The 22405-nt window shown below is 41.9% G+C and overlaps 1 protein-coding gene and 1 long non-coding RNA gene across 5 annotated transcripts; one reads left to right on the top strand and one right to left on the bottom strand.

The window, feature by feature from the left end:
- Positions 1 to 1527: 1527 nt before the first annotated feature.
- On the bottom strand, positions 1528 to 21818 carry HSCB (HscB mitochondrial iron-sulfur cluster cochaperone). 4 transcript variants are annotated; one of them, XM_090291648.1, is made up of 6 exons: positions 21510 to 21818; positions 20365 to 20461; positions 19954 to 20043; positions 19247 to 19391; positions 18945 to 18992; positions 1528 to 1650 (listed from the first exon to the last, which is right to left on the bottom strand). In XM_090291648.1, exons 1-6 carry the CDS (start codon positions 21740 to 21742, stop codon positions 1643 to 1645), a joined length of 621 nt encoding a protein of 206 aa, XP_090147774.1. In that variant the 5' UTR covers positions 21743 to 21818; the 3' UTR covers positions 1528 to 1642. The 4 variants fall into 4 exon arrangements, with proteins under 4 accessions (XP_090147774.1, XP_090147773.1, XP_090147776.1 ...); XM_090291647.1 differs by lacking the exon at positions 1528 to 1650 and adding an exon at positions 9739 to 9874; XM_090291650.1 differs by lacking the exons at positions 1528 to 1650; positions 20365 to 20461 and adding an exon at positions 9739 to 9874 and having other exon boundaries at positions 19949 to 20043; positions 21510 to 21557.
- Positions 10849 to 16773, top strand: LOC149996982 (uncharacterized). The gene is made up of 3 exons (XR_016514083.1): positions 10849 to 10907; positions 11733 to 11795; positions 16666 to 16773. It is a non-coding gene; the product is annotated as an uncharacterized LOC149996982 (long non-coding RNA).
- Positions 21819 to 22405: the final 587 nt, after the last annotated feature.

Here is a 22405-nt window from a genome sequence, read left to right as displayed (position 1 = left end):
GCAGTCAGTCTTTTCTAAAAGGTGTGAGGAATGAAGGTTGGCTAAACATATAATTGGTAAGGAAGCAGCAGTCCTTCTTATTACCCAGGATAGAGAGATATTTGGTTATTTTTGTGTTTTAGACAATGTTCACATTTTTGTGTGTATTCAGACATAATTATGAAGTAGTCTTGTTTTTATCTTTAAAAAAAAGATTTTATTTATTTATTTTTAGAGAGAGGAGAAGGGAGGGAGAAAGAGAGGGAGAGAAACATAGATGTGAAAGAGAAATGGTTGCCTCTTGTACATGCCACCAGGGACCAACCGGCAACTCAGGCATGTGCCCTGACCAGGAATCTAACCAGCAACCTTTGCTTTGTGAATGGGTCACACTGCTCAGAGGTATTGTTCCACTTACTTATGGATTCATTGGTTGATTCTTGTATGTACTCTAACCAAGGATTGAACCTGCAACCTTGGCATATCGGGACAATGCACCAACCAGCTGAACTACTCAGCTAGGGCTGTTTTGTTTTCATCTTGATCCATCAAAGTCACATCTCAGTCCTTGTTTGATGTTGGCATTCTGGGAAACTGTTTAATAGGAAGATACCAAGTCCCACCTGATAGTACCAGGCCAGTTTCAGCTATCAGAATATGCTTTTTTCTTTCTAACTAAAGACCTAAGCATCATCCATGCCTCTTTTGTGTTCACCCTGTATTTAATCAGTTAGCAAGTCCTATGGGCTTTACTTGTGAAACGCTTCCAGATTATCTTTCTCCATTTCCATTGACCTCATGATAGTGTAAGAAAAAAATGAATGAACCCTCTTTGCCTAATGTAATATAATGGATTAGGTTTATGTTTTTCTTAGTGGTATTTACAATTCCGTTTTGCTTCCCTTAGATAACACCCTACTTTCCTCAACTGGATTTAAAAGATAATCTCCTGGGTCCTATCTACAAATGGCTGCCTATTTCTTACTTTAAAAAATACCCTGCTATTCCAGTTGGGTAGCTCGGTTGGTTAGAGCGTCATCCCCATACACCAAGATTGTGGTTTTGCTCTCCGGTCCAGGCAATATGATGGTCAACCAGTAAATGCATGGATGAGTGGAACAACAAAAGTCAATGTCTTTTTTTTCCTTCTCTTTCTCACTCTCCCTTCCTCTCTCTAAAATAAATTTTAAAATCCTGCTAGATGATGTTATATACATATATAAATATAAGTGTATATTTGTAAAAAGGGAGTCCTGTATATCATTCTGAAATTTCTATATTTCCTGAATGCCTATTCAGATTCATTCCTTCATTCACAATTCTACACCAGGTTGCATATCTCTTATCAGGCAATGTACTAGAATTAATAATTTATTAGGTACGTCCTCTTTGTAGGTGCTCTTTGCTCAAAAAAAGTCAAGTGTTCCTCACAGTAACTTTAAACCAGATGCTTTTATTACTCCCATTTTACAGATAAGGAAATTGAGGCAAGTTATGGTTCCCAACTCCCTCCGCTATAAGTAAAGGAGTTCAAGCCGTTATGAGACTTTAGCTTCTGCCGTAGACTGCTAAGCTTTGCTCCACTCATTGATTTCTCTGGAAGAAGGTACTTTGGGGCAATCAGGAAAGCCTCACTACAGTGAGTGAGAGACTGCATGGGGATTCAGATCCCTGGAAGCAAAAGACAGGATTATTGTGCATCGTCTCCTGCCCTAGCCTAGGGAGAGTGGCTGCAGAACTTGACAGTGGCTACTGAGAGCATCTCTTCTTCTCAGTGACAGTACAGGCCTGCCTCTTTGAAGTGACTTCTAGCTCACCTCTCATGGGATTGGTGGGTCAGAGTTATACAGACACTTAGAAAAACGCTTCCAGACTTCTTTCTCCTGGTGGCTAATTTTATTTTATCTTTAAAAAAAAAACTTGCCCTGGCTGGTAGGCTCAGTGGATTGAGCATTGGCCTGCAAACCAAGGGGGTTGCTGGTTCAATCTCTAGTCAGGGCACATGCCTGGGTTGCGGGCCAGGTCCCCAGTTGTGTGTGAGAGGCAACCACACGTTGCTGTTTCTCTCCCTTCCTTCTCTTCTCTCTGAAAATAAATAAATAAAATCTTTAGAGCCCTGGCTGCTGTGGCACAGTGGATTGAGCGTCGGCCTGTGAGCCAAGTGTCGCTGGTTTGATTCCCAGTCAGGGCACATGACTGGGTTGCACGTCAGGTCCCCAGTTGGGGGCGTGAGTGAGAGGCAACCACACAGTGATGTTTCTTTCTCTCCCTCTCCTTCTCCTTTCCCCTCTCTCTAAAAACAAACAAACAAACAAACAAATTAATTAATTTTTAAAAACCTCATCTGTCAATTAAAAAAAAATCTTTAAAAAAAACCCCCCAAAATAATGCTTTCTGGTTATAAAACAAATATAGGTTCTTAGTGAAAATTAGTGGAGGCAGTGATAAAGGTACAGATAAATAAGTAAAAATTGCCTTAATACCATCCTGCGGGAAAATTAGTGGAGGCAGTGATAAAGGTACAGATAAACAAGTAAAAATTGCCTTAATACCATCCTGCGGGAAGCTTTATTGTTATGAATATTCTTCAAGTCTTTTTTCTTATTTGTGTATGTACATGTACATGCCTATGTGCTAGTGTATGATACACACTTAAGAGCTCTACCTTTTCTTATTTTACTCTCACAACTGGACCACAGGTAGTCAGTCATATGTGTCTACATAAAGAGGATAAAACTAAGCTTAGAGAGGATAAGTAATTTGTCTACATAATTAACAGTCATTAGTTAATAGAGGTTAGCAAGGAACAACCTTGTCAGGATGTTAATACAAAATTATTAGGTTTCATCCCCCCTGGTCGACGAGATACTAAACTGCCCTGGCCAGGTAGCTCAGTTGGTTAGAGCATGGTTCTGATACACCAAGGTTGCGGGGTCGATCTCCATTCTTGGCTGGTGTGGCTCAGTGGATTTAGTGCTGGCCTGAGAACCAAAAGGTCGCTGGTTCAATTCCCAGTCAGGGTACATGCCTGGGTTGCAGGCCAGGCCCTCAGGTGGGGGCATGTGAGAGGCAACCAATCTATGTATCTCTTGCACATTGATGTTTCTCTCCCTCTCTTTCTCCCTCCCTTCCCCTCTCTCTAAAAATAAACAAATACAATCTTTAAAAAAATTAAAATCAACCAATAAATAAACATCAGAAAAAGAAAAGCTACTAAACCAAACTATTGATGGCACATACCCATGAGGAGTGGAGGCCATAAATTTAAGTTTTATTCTTTTCCAATAAATGTGTACTACTTTGTAGTCAGATAAGGGATATTCTTTAAATAAACATGTTCAATATGATGAGGCACAATGGACTGAATATTTATGTCCCCCTCCAAATTCATATGTGAAAATCCTAACCCCCAATTAGGAGGTGGGGCCCCTGGGAAGTGATTAGGTCATGAGGGTAGAACCATCATGAATGAGCTGAATGCCCTCATAAAAGAGACCCCAGAGGGCTCCCTTGCCTTTTTCGCCACGTGATGACACAGTGAGAAGATGCCTGTCTATGAACTAGGAAATGAACCATCACCTGACACTGAATCTGCTGGTGCCTTGATCTCAGAACTATGAGAAAGAAATTTCTGTTGTTGATACTACCCAGTCTATGGTGTTTGTTATAGAAGCCAAATGGACTAAGACACGAGGTTAAAGATAAGAGGCCAAAGGAGAGAAGAGTGCCTGTGGACTCGTTTAACATTCTGTTCTGAGGAACAGCCAGTGGCATGAAGGAGCAGGCCAGGGACTTCTTACACTTGAGACAGACTATGGAACAAGCACGTGCCAGAGTTGAAAGTCCAAGTCAAATGTAGGACAGTCTCATTGAGCAACTGAGAGTGACAGCTGAACCCAAGGTGATTTTAGCAGCAGCAAGTACCTGTGCTGGGTCTCTAGGCAGAACTGAGGCAGGCGTCCCTAGCTGAGACACTAAGTAAGAGGTGGTTAAAGCAGTCTTGGAAAATCTCAGGTAGCTGATTCCAAACGAAAAACCAGCTAACAGTGTAACAAACATATTATCTATGCCCCCCCCCAAAAAAAAAGGTCAAAAGAAGCAATCAATGCCAGCTGCAGAGAGTACTGAGCACTTATTATGTTACCAGGCACTGTCCTGAGTACACGCCTTCATGTCAGCTCCACCATAACTCTAATAATATCACCATGTAGCAGAATAAGAGACTAAGATTCAGAGAGGGCAAGGACTTATCTCAGGGTCCCACAGTTTGTAGTGATGGTTCTGGAAAGATTTGACTCAATCCAGAGCCAGGAATATCATCACTACTTTCCACAAACCAATAAAAACGTTCTTTCCTGCTGAGCACCCATAAAATGCATACTCAAGGGAAGATCCCTGCGTTAGTCATTTTTCTCCAGGAAAACGCAACCAATAGATATACAGGGTGTGGCAAAAGTAGGTTTACAGTTGTGAGTATGTGAAACGTAGAGTTTATTTTTGTACAGTAGTCCCTCTCTTTATCACGGTTCCCTTATCGCGGCCTCACTTTATCGCGGGATTTTAAAAAATATTATATTTAATTATTTATCGCGGATTTTTCGCTATATCGTGGGATTTTGTGGTACTGTATACATACATTGTTAAAGTTACGTAGGTTTAAGAGTGTAGAATATGTTTAAGAACAAGTAGCGTTTATAAAAGTGTGGGAAAGGTTAATAAGGGACTGGGAACAGTTTATAAGTGTGTGGGAAGGGTTTATAAAGCCTTAAAATGTATATAAATACTAAAATAAATGTAAGGTTCCTACTTCGCGGATTTTCACCTATCGCGGGTGTGTGTGTGTGTTCTCGAACGTAATACCCGCGATAAGTGAGGGAATACTGTATTATTATTTATTAATTATTGTATTATTTTCCATACAAACAACTTTTGCTCCAACCTGTATATAGGAGGAGATCTATTACAGAAATTGACTCACATGATTATGGAAGCCAGGAGATCCCACCATCTGCCATCTGCAAGCTGGAGAACCAGGAAAGCCAATGATGTAATTCAGGCCTGCCATTTGGGGGGCTGATGGTGTGAGTCCCTGTCGGAGCCTGAGAGCCGGAGAGCCCGTTTCCAAGGGCAGAAGATGGATGACTCAGTTCAATGAGAGAGAGGGACAGAACCAATTTGCCCTTCATCCACCTTTTTATTCTCTTGGCCCTGGACAGATTAAATAATGCCCACCCATAGCAGAGGGCCATCTGCTTTACTCAGTTTCCCAGTTCAAAGCTAATCTCTTCCAGAAACACCCTCACAGACACACCCAGAAAGAATGTTTTGCCAGCTATCTGGGCATCCCTTAGCCTAGTCAAGTTATATAAAAGTAACCATCACAATCCCTAAGGAACCAATTCTCATGCTTTAAAAATGGCAATGTTACAGAAACAGGGGAGTCCAAAAACAAACCCCTGAGTTTGCGGCTGGGAGATAGGGAGCAGGAAGCAGCTTTCAGGATGCCCTTGCATGCCTAGGGCTAGTGGCTAGAAACTTTGTTGCACAAAGATCCTGCTTTGAAACTTCCAAGGCTCAGGAAGATGGTAGGGGTCTTGAACTGGGGGATGGTACGAAGGAGCCTACAGAGCCTGTGTAGGGTTCTGTGAATGGTCAGAACTGCTTGCAACACCCCCTGCGTGAAAGGACGCAGGGAGAGAGAGGAGGCAGGGAGGAAGGGAGAAGGAGCTGCAGACATTTTGGGCGGGCTCTGGCTCTAGGAGGCTCTCTCTCTCTCAGGCTCTCTCTGGCTCTCAGGCTCTCTCTGGCCCTCACGCCCTCACTCTCTGGCTCTTGTGGGTTCCCTCCATGTGGCTTGGAGAAGGGGTCTCCAGGCTGCTTAAAGAAGAAGCTCTTGCCAGGCGGTTTTCAGAAGGAGAGGAGATCTGCGCGGTTTACAGGAAGAAGGCAGTTTGCAGGGAGGCTGAGAATCCACGCGGTTCTGCATTGAGAGCTGGAGGGCACCACAGCACAGAAAGGACCTCCCCAATCAGAACTGAGTGATTGGCAGCTACTGGTAAAGCTGAACTGTGCCTAGGAAGTAGGGAAACGGTGTTTCTGACTTTCCTAAGGCTGGCCAGGTCTGGGAGGGGGAGGCAGAACTATGTGTGAATAAACAATTCTTTTTCTTTTCACCAAACTCTGGTATTCAGAGTTATAATTCTGGCGGCGGGCAATCGGACCCCGAACTAAACAGCCCGTGGGTTCTGTTTCAATCGGAGCAGCCCAGGGGTGCTGTTACAGTAAGAGTGGCCCACTCTGCCCAAATTGCACAAACACTGTAGTTTATGTTGAAAACTTGTTTCCAGCATAACATAAGGTGCTTATGTTACCAGCTCCCAAGAAAACACTCCGGGTACTGAGGCTAATGAGCTTCCCTTGCACTCAGCATTTGCACATGGACACGTGTTGTCACATCTCGTTGCACAGGGAGGTAAGTGTGTCCTGTGTGACTCCACTGGGAGACGACTTGGAATCTTCTGCCTGGTTTCTATCAGATTTCACGCATGTGCCTCTTTTCTTTGTTGATTTAGCTTTTGTATTCTTTCTCTGTGACAAATCACAGCGGTGAGTGGGACTGTATGACTCCTATGGGTGTTCCTAGTGAGTTGTTGAACCTGGGGGTGGCCTTGGGGACACCTGACACAGCTTCTTTCTGCTTGTCTGAATCCCACTGCCCCTCTTCCTTGAAGCCTTCTCCCCTGGTTACTACTGTACCTTGGTGCCATCCTCTCTAAGCCCAGTGAAACTGGATGCTCAGGTCAAATCCTGCCTCTGCTTGGCATGGTGCAGGCCCTGGCAAATGGCCCCTCTTGTAAATGTTGTTTAATCCTCTTGGCTTGTACTTAATCTTGGAGGGTTCAGTCTCCCTAAGAACACAGGCTTTACAGACAGATCTAGGTTTCAATCCCAGCTCTTGACTGTCTTAACCTCCTGGGAACTTGTTTCTTCATGTGTAAAATGAATTGAATTGGGTTTAATTTGAGGAATCATGCAGAGTACTGCATGTAGTGCCTGCCACACAGTAACTGAGCAGCAAATGGGAACTTTTATTATTGTTTTGGTTGTTGGTGTAAAAGTCCTTTCCCCAAGTAGACAGGAAGCATCTAACCATCCTGTGTATCTTTCCAGGGCTGAGCATTCTCTTACACAAAGCAGGTGCTTGAAATTTGTTGAAAGGATGGTATTTACCCCATAGCCAAAGACATGGCTTTGTTGCCAAAATGAAAATAAAAGTAGTCACTGTCATTTAGAAAATCACATTTAAGTGTCTACTGTGTGCCACTCACTGTGCTAAGTAATTTGCATAGATAATTTCTTTCATTTAATCTTCACAACAACCCTGTGAGATCGGTACTATTACTGTCACCATTTTGAAGAAGAAATGAAGCTTGGCATAATGATGGACTCACAGCAAATAAGTGGCAGAGCTAGGATTAAAACCCAGGTGTCTTAGTCAAGCTCAGGCTACCATAACAAAATACCATAAACGAGGTGGCCTAGACAGTAGAAATTAATTTTCTCAGAGTCTGGAAGCTGGAAGTCCAAGATCAAGGTGCCAGCATGGTCAGTTTCAGTTTCTAGGGAGGAGTCTTTTCCTGACTTGTACATGGCAAGCTTCTTTCTGGCTTTCTCAGAGGGCATGAGTATGGGTAGAATGAACAAGGGAGCTCTCTGGTGTCTTTTAAAAATTTTTTAGAAAGGTGATTTTGAGAAAGAGAGACAAAGGGTGAGAGAGAAACAATGATTTGTTGTTCCACTTATTTATTCATTCATTAGTAGCTTTCTTGTATGTGCCCTGACTGGCGATTGAACTCACAAACGTGACGTATTGGGATGACAGTCTAACCAAATGAGCTACCCCGCCAGGACTCTGGTGTCTTTTCTTAAAAGGACACTGATCCTATGGGATCAGGGCCCCATCTTTATGACCTCATTTAACCTTAATTACTTCCCTAGAGATATCATCTCCAAATATAGCCATAATAGGGGTGAGGGCTTCAACATAGGAATTTGGGGTGGGGGCGGGACACATTTTGTCCATAATTCCATGCCTGTCTGACACCAGAGCTGACAGTCTCAAATTAGTCAAGACCTCTGATTTGTTCTGACACTATATTAGGAATGATATGGGGTTGGGAGGTGGGTGCTTAATTTGCTTCACTGAGTCAGAAACTTGAAGCCAAAGATGTCTAGAAGCACACCTCCCATAGACTTCTGTCAGGGAACACTTTCAAGTGTTCCTGGCTGTAGGAGTCCAGCTATACTTAAGGGTTTAGACTAAAAGGAAAAGAATTTAGAAGGTAAAAAAGTAATCCCACTGACTCAGAAGCCATGACTCAGAAATAAAGTCCTTTTTCTTTATTCCCGCAGTCAGAAATGATTTACTGGAAAGCCCAGTGATCTTTCCAGTTGAGGGCAACAGGTAAGGGAACATTTCTTTGAAGTTCCTCCAGAGATGTCATTTGAGGCAATATTTATCTGATTTCTTTTTTGTGGTCAGATTGTTTTGGCCTGATCTTTGTTCTGAAGAAGGAATAAAGATTGTCTAGGGAAGTATATCAAACACTCCTTTCATCTCATTCTTCGAAGAAGAACCACATTTAATCAGGACACTTGCTTGCATTGTAATTATTTACTTAAAGGACTCCCTGTCTGTTTTCAGACAAGTAACTCATTCTCCTTGTAAACTGTGAGGGGCTGGAGATTGTACTGATATCCCCAGGTACCAGTAAGCCAGGCAGCTGTTGTGGTCAGTTTTCCTTCAGAAGATCCATAAGTCCTCGAATATTACTGAGTATAACTGGGTCAGGATTCAGAAGATATGAATAGTTAGATAGGGATGAGGACGGATGCAAAGGAGCTGCAGTTTTAAGCTCTGGTAGTATGTAAACCGTGGTTCAGAAGCCTGAATTTTTATAGTTATAAACAAGTAATTTTCTCCAACAGTTTGAATGCTGTCTGCTGGAATTTTTAAATCAGAATTTTCTGTTTTAATCTTCTTTGATCCATAAGACTTAACACCCCCCTCCCCCCCCGCTCCCCTGGAAATGGATCAAGAACTAAAACCGAAGTTCTAAAGACCCAAAAGGGGAAGTGGAGTTGTTTCGGGTTGGGTTAGAAGAGCATGAAATCATGACCAGAGACTGTCAACAGCCCAGAGAAACTGAAAGTGCTCTACCTCAAGGCGGAGCTGAAAATGTGGTTAGTGTTGAATACCAGACTAATTCTTGATAATACTAATTACATTTTGATATATAGGCCAGAGACTCTTGGGCAGCTTTACCTGGTACCAAACAGAATGCCCTGAAGGCCACACTAACAAGAGGACTATGATTGAAGGAAGAAGTGGTTCTAGGGCAAAGGTTGGCAAATCCACGACAACTCTAGCCCAATGCCAGTTTTGTAAATAAAGTGCTACAATGGCAAGCCGACTAGTTATGGCAGGAACAGTAGGGCCCACAAAGCCTAAAATATTTACTACCTGGCCCTTTGCAGAAAAATTTTGCCAAACGCCTCCTCTAGGGCCTCAAGTGGGCCCCATCCCCTCCTCCTCACCCCCGGGTCTAGTGGGGGGGCCTAGTGTATCGGCATCGCGTGAATGGACCACGCAGACTTTGGCGAGGCTGTCGCCGCTTTGCCATCCACTGATGCTTGAGCCACAGAAGATGATACGTGCAGTTAAAGCGTATCTACTCTCAATTAGCAGAAGCCAGCACAGAAATATACAGGAGCTTTATTTTTCACACTAAAACTAGCAACAATTAGAGGGGAATCTTCTTTAACTTGATCTTTTCTTCTACATTTGAAAAGTATCTCATCTTTGTTAAAATTTCCTTGGCTTTTTCAAAATCATCTGAAATAAACAGAGACATTAATGTGAGACTTCATCTTAAGCAAGAAGAAAACTAAGTCTGCTGACTAAAGCAGCTGGATTCGAGTTGAGCCCCGGCCTCTGGAGGACTGATCAAGTACGCATTCAGTCTGAGCAAGAGACGTCTGGATTATTAAGGGGCCAGAGGGTCTAACCAAAAGGAGGCAAAAGCATGCTTATTGACAGGGTTCAGACTTTAAGTAAGAGAAGCAGATTCTCTTCAGGACAGTTCTCAAGTAATAAGTGGTTGTGTTTCAAGTTTTCATACATCACACATGGTGGTCTAACCCTGAGGAGGATGCAGAACCACTGGGCAAGGACTGTCTGTACCTCAGTTCTGGGAATGAAGCCCTTAAACCAGTGGTTCTTGACTGAGGGTGATTTTGCGCCCACTGGGACAGGTGGCAGTGTCTGGAGACAGTTCTAGTTATTGCAGCCGGGGAGGTGATACTGACATCTAGTGGATAGAGTCCAAGGGCACTGCTAACCATCCTTCAGTGGAGAGGGTGGACCCTTACAACAAAGGATTATCTGGCCAACACACTAGTGCCAGGTTGAGAAACTCTGACTTAGATATATGTAAAACGAAAGAACATGCTGTTATATTTATATATGGTTAAAACTATCAAAAAAAGCAAGGAAATCACACAAAATTCAGAAGCATGGTTACGGTGGAAGGAGGATGCAATTGCAAAGGGCCTACTGGGGGCTTGGAAGGCACTGGACGTGTTCTATATTATTTTTTATATTTACAAAAATTCTTTTAATTGTGACAAGATACACATGACATAAAGTTTACCACTGTAACCATTTTTAAGTGTAGCGTTCAGTGGCATTAAGTATATTCACATTGTTGTGCAACCAGCAACGCCATTTAGCCACAGAACTCGTATCTCGTAAAACTGAAACTCTGTACCTAGGCAACAATAACTCCCTGTTCGCCCCACCCCACCTGTCACTCCAGCCTCTGGAAACCACCGTTCTACTTTCTGTCTCTTTGAATCTGACTACTCATGTAAGTGGAATCATACAGTATTTATCTTTTTGTGACTAACTTACTTTACTTAGCAAAATATCCTCAAAGTTCATCCGTGTTGTAGCATGTATCAGAATTTTCTGCCTTAATTAAGACTGAATGATATTCCATTGTTATGTATATGCCATATTTTGTTTATCTGTTCAACTATTGATGGATACTTGGGATGCTTCTACCTGTTAGCTATTGTGAAAAATTCTCTGAACATGGGTGTCGACCAAAATTGTCTCTGACCAATCTCTGGCCAGGCTCCTCTGAGCTCGCCGCTTAACTAGGCCTCAACCTTGACCTATACTGACACATGCTAACATAGCTTCTAATAGCTCAAGGCCGTATCCCTAGGATAACCTTAGCCTCTCTTAAAATGTCTGCCTGAGTAAATTCAAGGCTGCCAAAAAATTTACTATTTAACGCAGCCAATACCTGAAGGTAGGGCCCCTGTTTCCCAGGCTCTATGGGAGGGTAGGAGCCTAACTTCAATAAGTGTCAGCTGGCAAATCCAGATGGGTTTCACATGGACCAACTCCCCATTCCTGCTTTTGGAATTTTTCACTTTCCTGACTCTACTGAACCCCACCCCCACCCCCTGCCATTTCCTCATTCTTTCTTTAAAATGCCCAGTCATAAACTGAAGTTGTTTAGTTCACACTGGATTATTTTCCCTATTGCAATAGTTATTACTGATTAAAATCTGTACTTTGCACTTTAACTACTGTCTGCTTTTGTTTATTTTTGAAAATTATCTGGCACTGTGACTTGGATCTGGATTGAAAACACCATCGGGCCCTTGGTTGTAACAACCAGACCTTTCAACATGCAGAGACCTTGGTCTAATCTCCAGTCTGATGCTCATTTGGGTACCCTGTGGTGAGTCCAACTTCATTTCCCCAAATGTCTGTTGAAGTCCAGTCAGGATAGATTTTGATTCTTACAATTCTGAGTACACTCTCTAAAGCTGGCAGAGTCCCAGGCTTCTTTTGAAAGGTACCCCCTAGGCTAGAATTCTTCCTGGCTCCTTGTTTCCAGTGAGGATTGACTCCCAGGCTGGAAATTTTCTTCTTCCTGGTTCCTTGTAAGGCCTCTGTTCTATTTGAGTCTGCTCCTCCATGGGAACTTCTCAGTCGACTGAAACCTCCCTTCTCGAACTGCTGACAGTACATCACCATGGTGCTCTGTCCATTTCTTAGACAGTATGATTTTACTTAGGAAACCTTGGAATTTCTGTACCTTCTTTGGGAAACTTAAGATCTCCCTAAACTATCTCCTCCAAGACCTCTCCTTCCCATCACCCCCACTCCTCCTTCCTCCTTTACCACCTTCCATCTCCCCTTCAGCTTCCTACATCCTTTGATATGTCCCCCTTCAAGCCCCTACCTCCTCCACCCCTCTGCCCACCCTGTCAAACCTTTCCCTTCCCACTCCCACCCCTCAACTCCTTATAGTCCCTGAAACATTGGGCTCCCTGTCCCCACTGGGGACTCTCAAAGGACTCAGGCACCCTAAAAGCAACAACCTGAAGCTGAATAAGAAAAAAAAAGCTAATTGGAAGCAGACATTTATTCCACAGCTTACATAAGATTACATAGCAAGGCAAAAAAACAAAACAAAAAAATCTTAAAAGTGTTTTCCATAAATATTGGTGGAAAGCTTTAGCCCTCATATTGAGCAGGTAACTTTTAACTTGCTCCATTGCCAGTAACTCAATTCGGATATATAAAATGGAGCAAAAATGAGAGCCACTCTTATATGTAAACTAATGAGTTTTATGTTATTTATTTATGCCTGACTTACAGCTAAAACCTTAGAATGAAAACCATAAGATCTCTATTTGTATTGGCTGGTCTGTTGTTTATATATATAAATTATATTTTCCTACCTCTGGATAGTATATTACCAAATTAATTTATAAAACCCCTTAAAGGAGTTGTATCCTGCCTGGGCCAGTGTGGCTCCTTTGGTTGGAGCATTGTCCCATAACTGAAAGGTTGCAATCAAATCCCCAGTTCAGGTGCCTATGGGAGGCAACCAGTCAATGCTACTCTCTCTCCCTTCCTCTCTCTCTAAAAGCAATAAAAAAAAAAAAGTCCTTGGGTGAGGATAAAAATAAATTTAAAATAAATAAAATATAAAAAAGGAAAAAAAGTTGTATCCTAATTGGGTTACAGAGAAATAAGATTTATATAAATGAAATCTTACTAAACTATCCAGAAATATAGGAACTAACTCAAATGTTTTTCAGTTTCATATAATTTGGATAAATCTTTGGTAAATAAGACTTAGTTTGATATTGTTAATTTAATAAAATAGGTATATCTTCTGAGTTGCCAACAGTAAATACAATGCAAGCATACATTTTTATTCTACTTGGGTTTACTAGTCAAATAAGCTAATATTGTATTAGGTATTTCAGATTATAGAAATGATAAAATTGATATTACTCAAATTAAATTATTTTGAAAAACTATTTCAACAATAATTGTGTTTTATAATGTCATCTAAAAATCGTTTCCAAAATCTTTTTGGCAACTTGTAACCTTAGAGATATGCTAAGTTAAATAATAAATATTAAGTATTAACTAATCTCTAAATAAGAGAAAGGGCTAAAACAGTCATTATGAAGCATTAATTTAAGTTTATATACTTTGGCTTATTTCTATATGGTCTATAGAGAAGCCAAACATACGTGGGTCTGTTAATAAACATGTTCTCACCACATTACAAAGATGTATTCTAAAAAGCATATACCTCTAGAGATTTGAGGTGGTATATTCATAAAATCTGCTCATCTGCTAATCTGCTTACAGAATTGTGGTATATAAAAGTTCTCAAATGTCTACTTCCCAGTTTCACTGTGAAATAAAGATGACTAATGGTTTACATTTATAATAAATATATAAAAACAAAACTACTACAAATGGTTAAGAGTGAAAGGAAACAACTTTGTATACAAAGTATGGATGAAAAGTAGGCCGTGTTTTTATATGAAAAGTATGCAAGCGATGGAGAAATGTGTTTTTGTTAAGATAAAAGGGAGAATGATTTTTGTCCTAAAGTAGAATGTGAAAGAGGGAGAGAGCTGGAGAAAACCTGAATGGGTATTACAAGAAGCTGTAGATTTGTGGAGAAGGAAATGTTTATGTTGTGATGTCAAAGCTGGCTAAGATTAAGTGGACTTATATATAGTGTGCTGATATAAAACCAGACTTTGATTTTCTATTAAAATTACAAAGTTGCTTAGATTACTGATCTGCTCTTAATAAAAGACTGTGAGAGGCTCTTCTTTACTTTTTGGAGACATATATTCTGTGTCTTCTCAAAATAATTTTCTGTGCTTCATGTTGTCTTTATCATGTGCTTGATTATTTAAGAGAAATAAGCCTTACTTTTTTTTCTTTCATGTTACCGTCTATATTTGCCTTTGAAATCTTTTATCACCACTTTGGTTAAATAGATAATTAAGTATTGCTTCAAAATGACCTATGATCCTATTTAATTAATTTTTCAAACTTTTTGACATTTTTGGCACCTTCCCAAATCAAATTCTAAATAAAGTCTTCTTGAACTTGAACTGAGTTTAAAGTTTCCAAGAGGGCCCCTGGAAAACCTCAAAAGATTTGTTCTCTCACCTTAAAAAAAGAGATGTGAAACAAATTAGGTTTATTTGATATGTTAAATTACATGGGAAGAAGTGTCGAAGAAGAGCTATTTAACCTTCCCGAAGTTATATTTGTATGGGTAAAATGTTATTTCAGAAATTATATAATTTGTAGAAATTTGTCAGTGCCACCACTATCCACAATATGTCTTGGTATAATGTTATCAACCCAGTTATTATTTTAAAATTGTCTGAAAGATCCAAGAAAAAGCACTCTGCCAGGTACTCTGGGGTACAGGCTTCTGATGGCATTGCTTAAATAACTTTGAAATCAAACCAATAAACTAAGTCAGGATTTCTAAAAGCCAATGTGTTCATAAAATTGCTAACCCAAGATCAAGCAGAACAAAATTAATTACATGAGATTGAGTTAACTGATAAAGAATATGATTTTTTAAAAATATTTTTAAAATTTATTTTAGAGAGAGGGGAAGGGAGGGAGAAAAGAAGAAGGGAGAGAAACATCGATATGAGAGAGAATCATCAATCTGTTGCCTCTCATACGTGCCCTGACTGGGCAATATTTCACTTTGAGGGACAATGCCCAACCAATGGAGCCACACTGTTCAGGGTGACTATATTTTTTTACATATTTTGTTTGAAATATTGCTGGCTCTTAAATGCTCTATTTTCCAGATATAAGACAATCCCGTTCTGTTTTCTCTTAATCTATCTATCTCCTTTTCTCCCTGCTTGATCCCTCAAAAAATTGGAAACTATTGAGTATTCTTATTTTCATAGTGATATAGTTATTTGCAGAGGTTCAATAAAAATCTATCCTCTTTGTGATAGGACAGAATTATGAAGGCTTTGACTGGAATGCCATATTTGAAAATGATGCATAAAATCAGATATGACTAGACAATTTTAAGGAACTAAGGTTGACTCTTTGGAGCCAATGCTTACAAAGCCCTCTTGAAAAAATCGACCTGGTATCTGGCTTAAAGAGTTCTCAGCCTTACAAGTGAGTAAGTAAGGTAACTTACTGGCAGGCTCAGGAAACCTAGCTTATTTTGGGGACCTTGAGAAGAGAGGAATTCACCCACTGAAGGTGATGCCTGATAGAGGATTCTTGGCTTGACTTTCTAGCACTGAGAGGCTTTTAAAGTCCAACCTGAAATTCCTTATAAAACGTTCCATAAAGAAGACTTAAAAAGGCCTGTATGGTCAATCACCTTTTTTTGCTGGAGTTAAATAATCAAGCCAAACAATGAAACTAAAACTATTCGTTTATTTATTTTAAAAGATTTTATTTATTTTTAGAGAGAGGGGAAGGGAGGGAGAAAGAGAGAGAGAGAGAAACACCAACGCGAGGCTGCCTCTCACGCGCCCCCAACGGGGGACCTGGCCTGCAACCCAGGCAGGCGCCCTGACCGGGAACTGAACTGGTGACCCCCTGGCTCGCATGTCAGCGCTCAATCCACTGATTAAAAAGGGGGGGATGACTGTGGAGACAAATTTTCTGTTTCAGTGGAAAACGATAACATACCCCTGTGGGTTATCATAATCTAGACTTGCTCATTGTCTTTGAGGTTTTATTTGCCTGTAAAATGAACTGGATCCTGCCATCTTACACATTTTGTCAGCCCTTACCAAATCCTCGATTCTTCTAGTTTCCTTCAATACTGGGCCACAGCTCTACAAACCAATGTTTCCAGTTTTTTCTCTCCCCCTTGACTTGGTGTCACTAAGAATTAAAACCCGACTGCCTAGATCCTTTTTGGGACTTAGGCTGTCTTGCAGTTGCCCCTCTCCTTTGGAATCTGAAAAAGTCCTGCAAGCTGAGCCTGACGACGTAGAGCTACTGGCACGTGGGCCACCCAGAGAGCCCACCAGAAGTCCTGCAAGTTCCATGCTTTGCTCTGGGAAATAACCACAACTGTGACAATGATGTCTTTGCCATCTCCACATCCAAACATCAACCAGGAAATCCATCAATTGCCACTGCCACCCTCATGGCACCATCTAAAGACGCTTAAGAGTTCAATGTCTCCTCAAGTGGTTGCACTCACTCTTGATTCAGAAACTGTGTTTATATTCTGCTCTAACCAGTAATCTTTGTTTTTCTTTTTGTTTCCATAGAGACGCTCCTCATTAAATGCCTGATAGCTCACGTTACTCAACAAATGTCCTCTTAACTATTGTCTCAACAGATGCTTCAGCTAATCCTTAATAAACAAAAGGCAATCAAATGAGAAATGGACTTACATTATTCAGAGGAAAGAAGAATATCTATTCTTGCTGTCTCTTTTTTACTGTTTGTTCCAGTCAACACCTAAAGATAGGGCACCTGACTCCCAGGCTCTGTGGGACAGTAGGAGCCTAATTTTGATAAGTGCCAGTTAGCAAACCCACATCTGTTTCATTTGGACCAACTCCCCTCTTCTCACTTTTTGGAATTTTTCACTTCCCTGACTTTACTTAGCCCCTGTGCACCTCTTCCGTATTTCCTCTTCCTCTCTTTAAAATGCTCAGTCACATGATAAAAAAAGAGAAAAGAAAAATTATAAAAAGTTAAAGTAAAAAAAAAGAAAAATGCCAGTCAAAAATCAAAGTTGAGTTTAGTTTACGCTGGACTCTTCGCTATTGCAATAGTTATTACTGATTCAAATATGTCCTTATTGCTTAAACTAGTATCTGGCTTTGTTTATCTTTGACAGTGTACTAGTATCCCTTCGAGTCCCTGCTGTCAATTCTTTAGATATACACATACCCAGAAGTAGAACTGCTGGATTGTAAGGCAGTTCTATTTTTAACTTTTTAGGAAATGCCATATTGTTTTCTTTAGTGGCTGCACTACTTTACATTCTCAACCACAGTGCAAAAGGGTTCCAACTTTTCCAAAAACAACCTTGCCAAAACATTTTATTTTCTGCATTAAAAAAAATTTTACAGTAGCCATCCTAATGTGTATGAGGTGGTTTCTCACTGTGGTTTTCATTTTCATTTCCTTCATGATTAGTGATGTTGAGTATATTTTTATGTGGTTATTGGCCATTTATATATCTTGTTTGCATGTTCTATTTCTGAAGCTGGGTGGTGAGGACATAGGTGTTTTTCTATTATTCTTTAAATTGTACTTACACATTCTTCTTTTTCAAAATTATATTTCATAATTAAAAATATTAAAGTATACAAAGGCACAGCAGGAGCTGGGGGTGGGCTCTGGTGGATCGCAATCTGACCATCTTAGCCTGTGGACTGGGTGACATGGGTTTCAGGCAGACAGGTAGGGTTCCTGTCTTTTCTGCTGTTAATCTGTTTCTCACCATCTTTTTAGAGACCCTCCCTGTGCCTGCTTTTCAGAATCAACTCCTACAGTATCTGCAAAATAGGCAGCACACCTGTAAGCTTATTCCCATGGCCCTAGCCAACTGTACATTCGGCTAAAGCTGGGCCACATTCTCTCTCCCAGAAATCTAGACGTGGGTCTAGGGGTCTGTAGTCAGATGGTGAAAGGCGTTGTTCTTATAAGGTAATAGACCAAGGAGAACTAAGAGTCATGCAGTGGGGGGAGGCCACTTTGGGGCATCATATACCAATAAAGCAGATAGAAGTGGTTTTTAGAGAGGAGAGGATGGAATGAACTACCAGGGCCACTGAGTGCAGGACCACAGTCTTGGTTCCAGACTGCTTTTTGGTTCTCAGATTCTGTCCCAGAAAAACTCTTATCACACTGTACTATAATCATTGCCGGGACTTTCTCTTTGGATTCTGGGAGATAGCCCCCATTCCTTACAGTAACTTCCCTTTATCTGGGCTACCCTGAGTGGCTTTCTGCTTCTTGCTTTGAAATGCACCTTATGCTGAAGGGCCATTATTCTCTTAGTTAAGGGGTGGCACCAGTCAGGAATGGACTGAAAGGTTGTTCTTGCTTAAAAACAGCTAGCAATGAACATAGTCTCTTCACGCTGAGAGCCAGGACAGTGGGGACAAGGAAGAACCTTCCATATTTGTAATTTGGGCAGTGCTCTGCCACAGGCTTCTCCTCCTGGGCTTTGCAGGAAAAGGGGTGTAGGCCTTGTCAGATGCTGAATGTGCAGCCTTGTCCTCAGAATCTACCTGTGTTGGCTTCAGCCTACTTCCTTCATCCTATCTTTTCCTACTTGTTAAAGGGGAACGAAAGCACTTTCTCTCAACTAATCTTTCACTGGCACATGATGATTTTTGGCACACAGCTTGTTTTTCCAGCAAGACTGAATTCTGAAGGCAAAAGTGTACACTCATCTATTATATATTTAATACATCCCCATGTAACTATCATAAGATGGGTACATAATAGTTACTTGTTGAATGGATGTTTGTACTCCATGATTACAATTTCTTTCCATATTTGAAAAGTTAAGAAATGAAGACACTACCTTGTTCAAAAGCTCTGCTCACACTGTCCGTCAATTCTTTCTGTTTTGCTGAAAGAGAAAACCATTATCTTAATTTCTCCATTTAAATAGACTCATGATATGAAGATAAGGCTGCCTTCCAGGGAGGTGGGGATGTTACAGCTCTAACCTCCAGACAAAACTGGTTTCAGTATACTCAAGAAAAAGATACTCCCTGAATCATTATGATGACCAATATGTATTCTTTATATTCATTTTTCACTTAAACAATGGAAATATATTCATAATAGCAATAAAATGGATTTGGCGGTGTTTTCTTTTACCTCCGACAATAGATTCAATCTCTTCCATGGCAGCTTCACTCTGAGCCTCAGCGAGCTTTTCATTGATGTCCATTATTTCCATGAGGAATTGCCTGTCCATTTCATAATCTGTTCCTTCAGGAATCTTTACTCCATGGAGCTTTAGCTATTGGGGCATAAAGCAGGGGAAATAAGTTGTGATCAAGAAACTATGGGCCAACATTATAAATCCTGCTCACCTGTCCAAACACAATACCATGCAGGGAAAACAAACTGTCCTAATAATGAAAGTATGAGGGTGGTGTCCTGGAAACTTAGACTGAGAAAGGAATGCTTGGACGGGATCCCTTTTTGCTACTTAGAATGTGTGACCGTGGGGTAATCATTCTTTCACGTGTAAGTCTGAACTAGGTATTTGTAAAGATTCTATTAAATCCTTAAATTCTAAGGTACTCACCTCCACTCTCCTCCCAAACCCCCCAAATTACGTCCCTAAAGGCCATTGCCATACAATCCTTGAAATTTATAGAAAATGATTTTAAAAAATGCAATTGGGCAAGTAAGATTTACAGAGAATACCCAGAGAAAGCTACGCTCATATAGTATGTTTGGGTCTCTGAACTGGCTCAGGGCTCAAGCACTCCTCTGCTGAATACAGGGGAGTAGCTATCTCTTAGTGCTATGGACATCAGGTAGTCAATCGTAAAAGGGTTGGGAAATCACCTTACAAGATATAGTCCCCTACTCAGGGGGGCCAGAAGGGTCTTATAGGCGTCATTAACCAGGGTCGAATGCTTCTCTGAGAAGTCCTTTTCAGTCTGTTAGTGGAGAGGAAGATAGTCTTATTAGTATCCAAATCAGCCATCTTACATTAACAAACCGTTTCATAAAATGCTGATGGGCAGGGACCTAAGGAAGTGGCCAAAGTAAAACTGGGGTGGGATGAGTTATATTTATTTTGAACTGATGGGTTCTAATTCTACAGGACAGGTCGAGGGCCTAGCTGGCTGGGGTCTGGCTGCCATAGGGTGGAGCTGGCTGTCCAGCTCTGTCTCTGATAATCAAATAACCACAACGCCACAGCCACCCACCCAGATGCACAGGTGTTTGGGTATGATTAAGGGTGGCCAACAGACTACCTGAGACCTCTGGCTGAAGAAATCTGGGTGGACAAGACGCTGTAGTTGCTGGTACCTATGCTGGAGCTTTGCAGTATCAACTTTGAAGGAACGGTTGCTGGAAGGAAATTGGGAGATAAAATTCATGCATCAAATACTTATAGATTTGTATACTATGGGCCTGGTTCCTGCTCCCATAGGGGAATATGCAATAAACACGCAGACAGTGATAATTTCTTAAAGTGCTAAGTGCTGTGAAGAAAAACAGAATAGGGTAAGAGAAAGTGGGAGATATGGTGGACAAAGAGATGGGATTTGAGCTGCGACCTGAATGATAATGATGAGTAATCAAAGATCACTGGAAAGTCATGTAGAAAGAGGAAACATACTCGTTTGGCACTCTTGAACTTAAAAGATCAGTTTTGTTACTGTAGCCCATTGTAAGTGCCCAATGACTGACTGGTGGGGGCAGATCCCAGAGATGGGGGAAGAGGCATTATCAAATCCCACTCTGTCTTTCCAAGGTTTCGGTCCCTTCACCTATCACCCACCTTGTTTTAATGCAATCCCTTTGGCTTTCTAGTCCCAGAGCCTGCCTTATCTAATCAGTTTAGTTCTGCCCAAATCTCACCACCTCTCCAAGCTCCTCAACCTTCGGAGAATCAGGAAAAATACCCATTTCTCAGACCCTCTCCCTCCAATTCTCATTTTCCCCTTAGACTCCGCCCACCATATTGGTTTTCTCCGTGTTTTCAGTTTCTTATTTTGGATAATACCTCAGTACTCCTTTTTTAAAAGTTTCAACCCAACTGTAATCGTTCTGACCTCATCCCTCAACTCTCCTCTCTCTAAGGCCCTTCAAGTAACCCTTTCCTCAGGCCCCGCCCTTCACGTCTCCCTGTAGCCCTCAGTTTCCCCTAAGTTTATTCCCTGCTCCTCCAGTCCTCTCTCCACTCTTGCCTCCATTCCTCTGGCCCGTTCAATTCCCTTTTTCAGGTCACACCCCATCTTACATTCGCCCAGACCCCATCCCCAGGAGAATCTCTAAGGCCCCGCCCACCTATCTGGTTCCACCTTCTTCCCAAATCTGACCTGCCCTTCCCTCTCGCGCGCTAGCTCCTGACGTTCCCCTCGCCCCGCGCGTTTCCCAAAACCGCCTCCCGTACCAGTCCATAAGGCTGAAGTGGTCTCTACAGGGGTCAGGTGGCTGCAGCGCCCGGCACTGCGGGCAGAAGAACCCGTCCCCACGAGTGTGGTCCCCTGGGCCGCCGCAGTTCCAACACTGGAGGGAGTTTCCTTTTATCGACGCAGCATTGCAGCTTAGCGGTCTTCTTCCGAGGACACCTGTCGGCCACAACCCCCAAACCCGGGGCAAGGCCCCAGTCCTCCCGCCCCACATCTGGCCCGCGGCCTATTTCGCCGCGGTCACTGGGGAAGGAAAACCGGGGTGACTGCGGCCGGCCGGTTTAATGCTGTTGATTGGCTGGAGAGTTGAGGGGGCGGGACCACTCGGGGGAAACCTGAATTCTGAGTCCCGCTCTACGTTTTAAACCACAACTACCGGCAAGCAATGAGGCTACGCTTGGACGGTCACATCCGTTGCTCCTCATTGGTCCGGCAGCGGGGGAGGGGTGTTTTGATTGGTTGAGAGTGGAGTTTGTATTTGTTTAGCGCCACGCCGCCAGGTGCAGCTCCTGTGAGTGTGTGGCTCCAGGTGGGCCCATGCGGTAAGTCTTAGTGGGGAACGTCTCTTGGGTTTTTGGGGTTCGAATCCCGTCCTCAGCGTCTCAGTGCGAGCTGAATCTCCTGAGCTCACACTTTGTCTTCTTTTTGAGCTCGGGCGAGGTGGGGGGAGGGTGGAAGAGGAGTGCGTGGGCGACTCTCTTCCTTCTTTGTAGATGAACTTCCAGGTGAAGTTCATTTCCCCTGTTATTTACAAGTTGAAGCTGGCCCAGACGTGCAAGATAAGAAGCAGCAAAATTGTACCTTCAAAATCAGAGCGAAGTTGCTTTGTAAAGAGTTCCATAAATGTTAGTAATTATCACCGTACTTAGGTTGAATC

The sequence above is a fragment of the Furipterus horrens genome, unplaced genomic scaffold, assembly GCF_987537825.1.
Source record: "Furipterus horrens unplaced genomic scaffold, mFurHor1.1.pri manual_scaffold_11, whole genome shotgun sequence".
NCBI classification, from domain to species: Eukaryota; Metazoa; Chordata; class Mammalia; order Chiroptera; family Furipteridae; genus Furipterus; species Furipterus horrens.
This window is presented reverse-complemented; position numbering and strand designations above follow the sequence as displayed.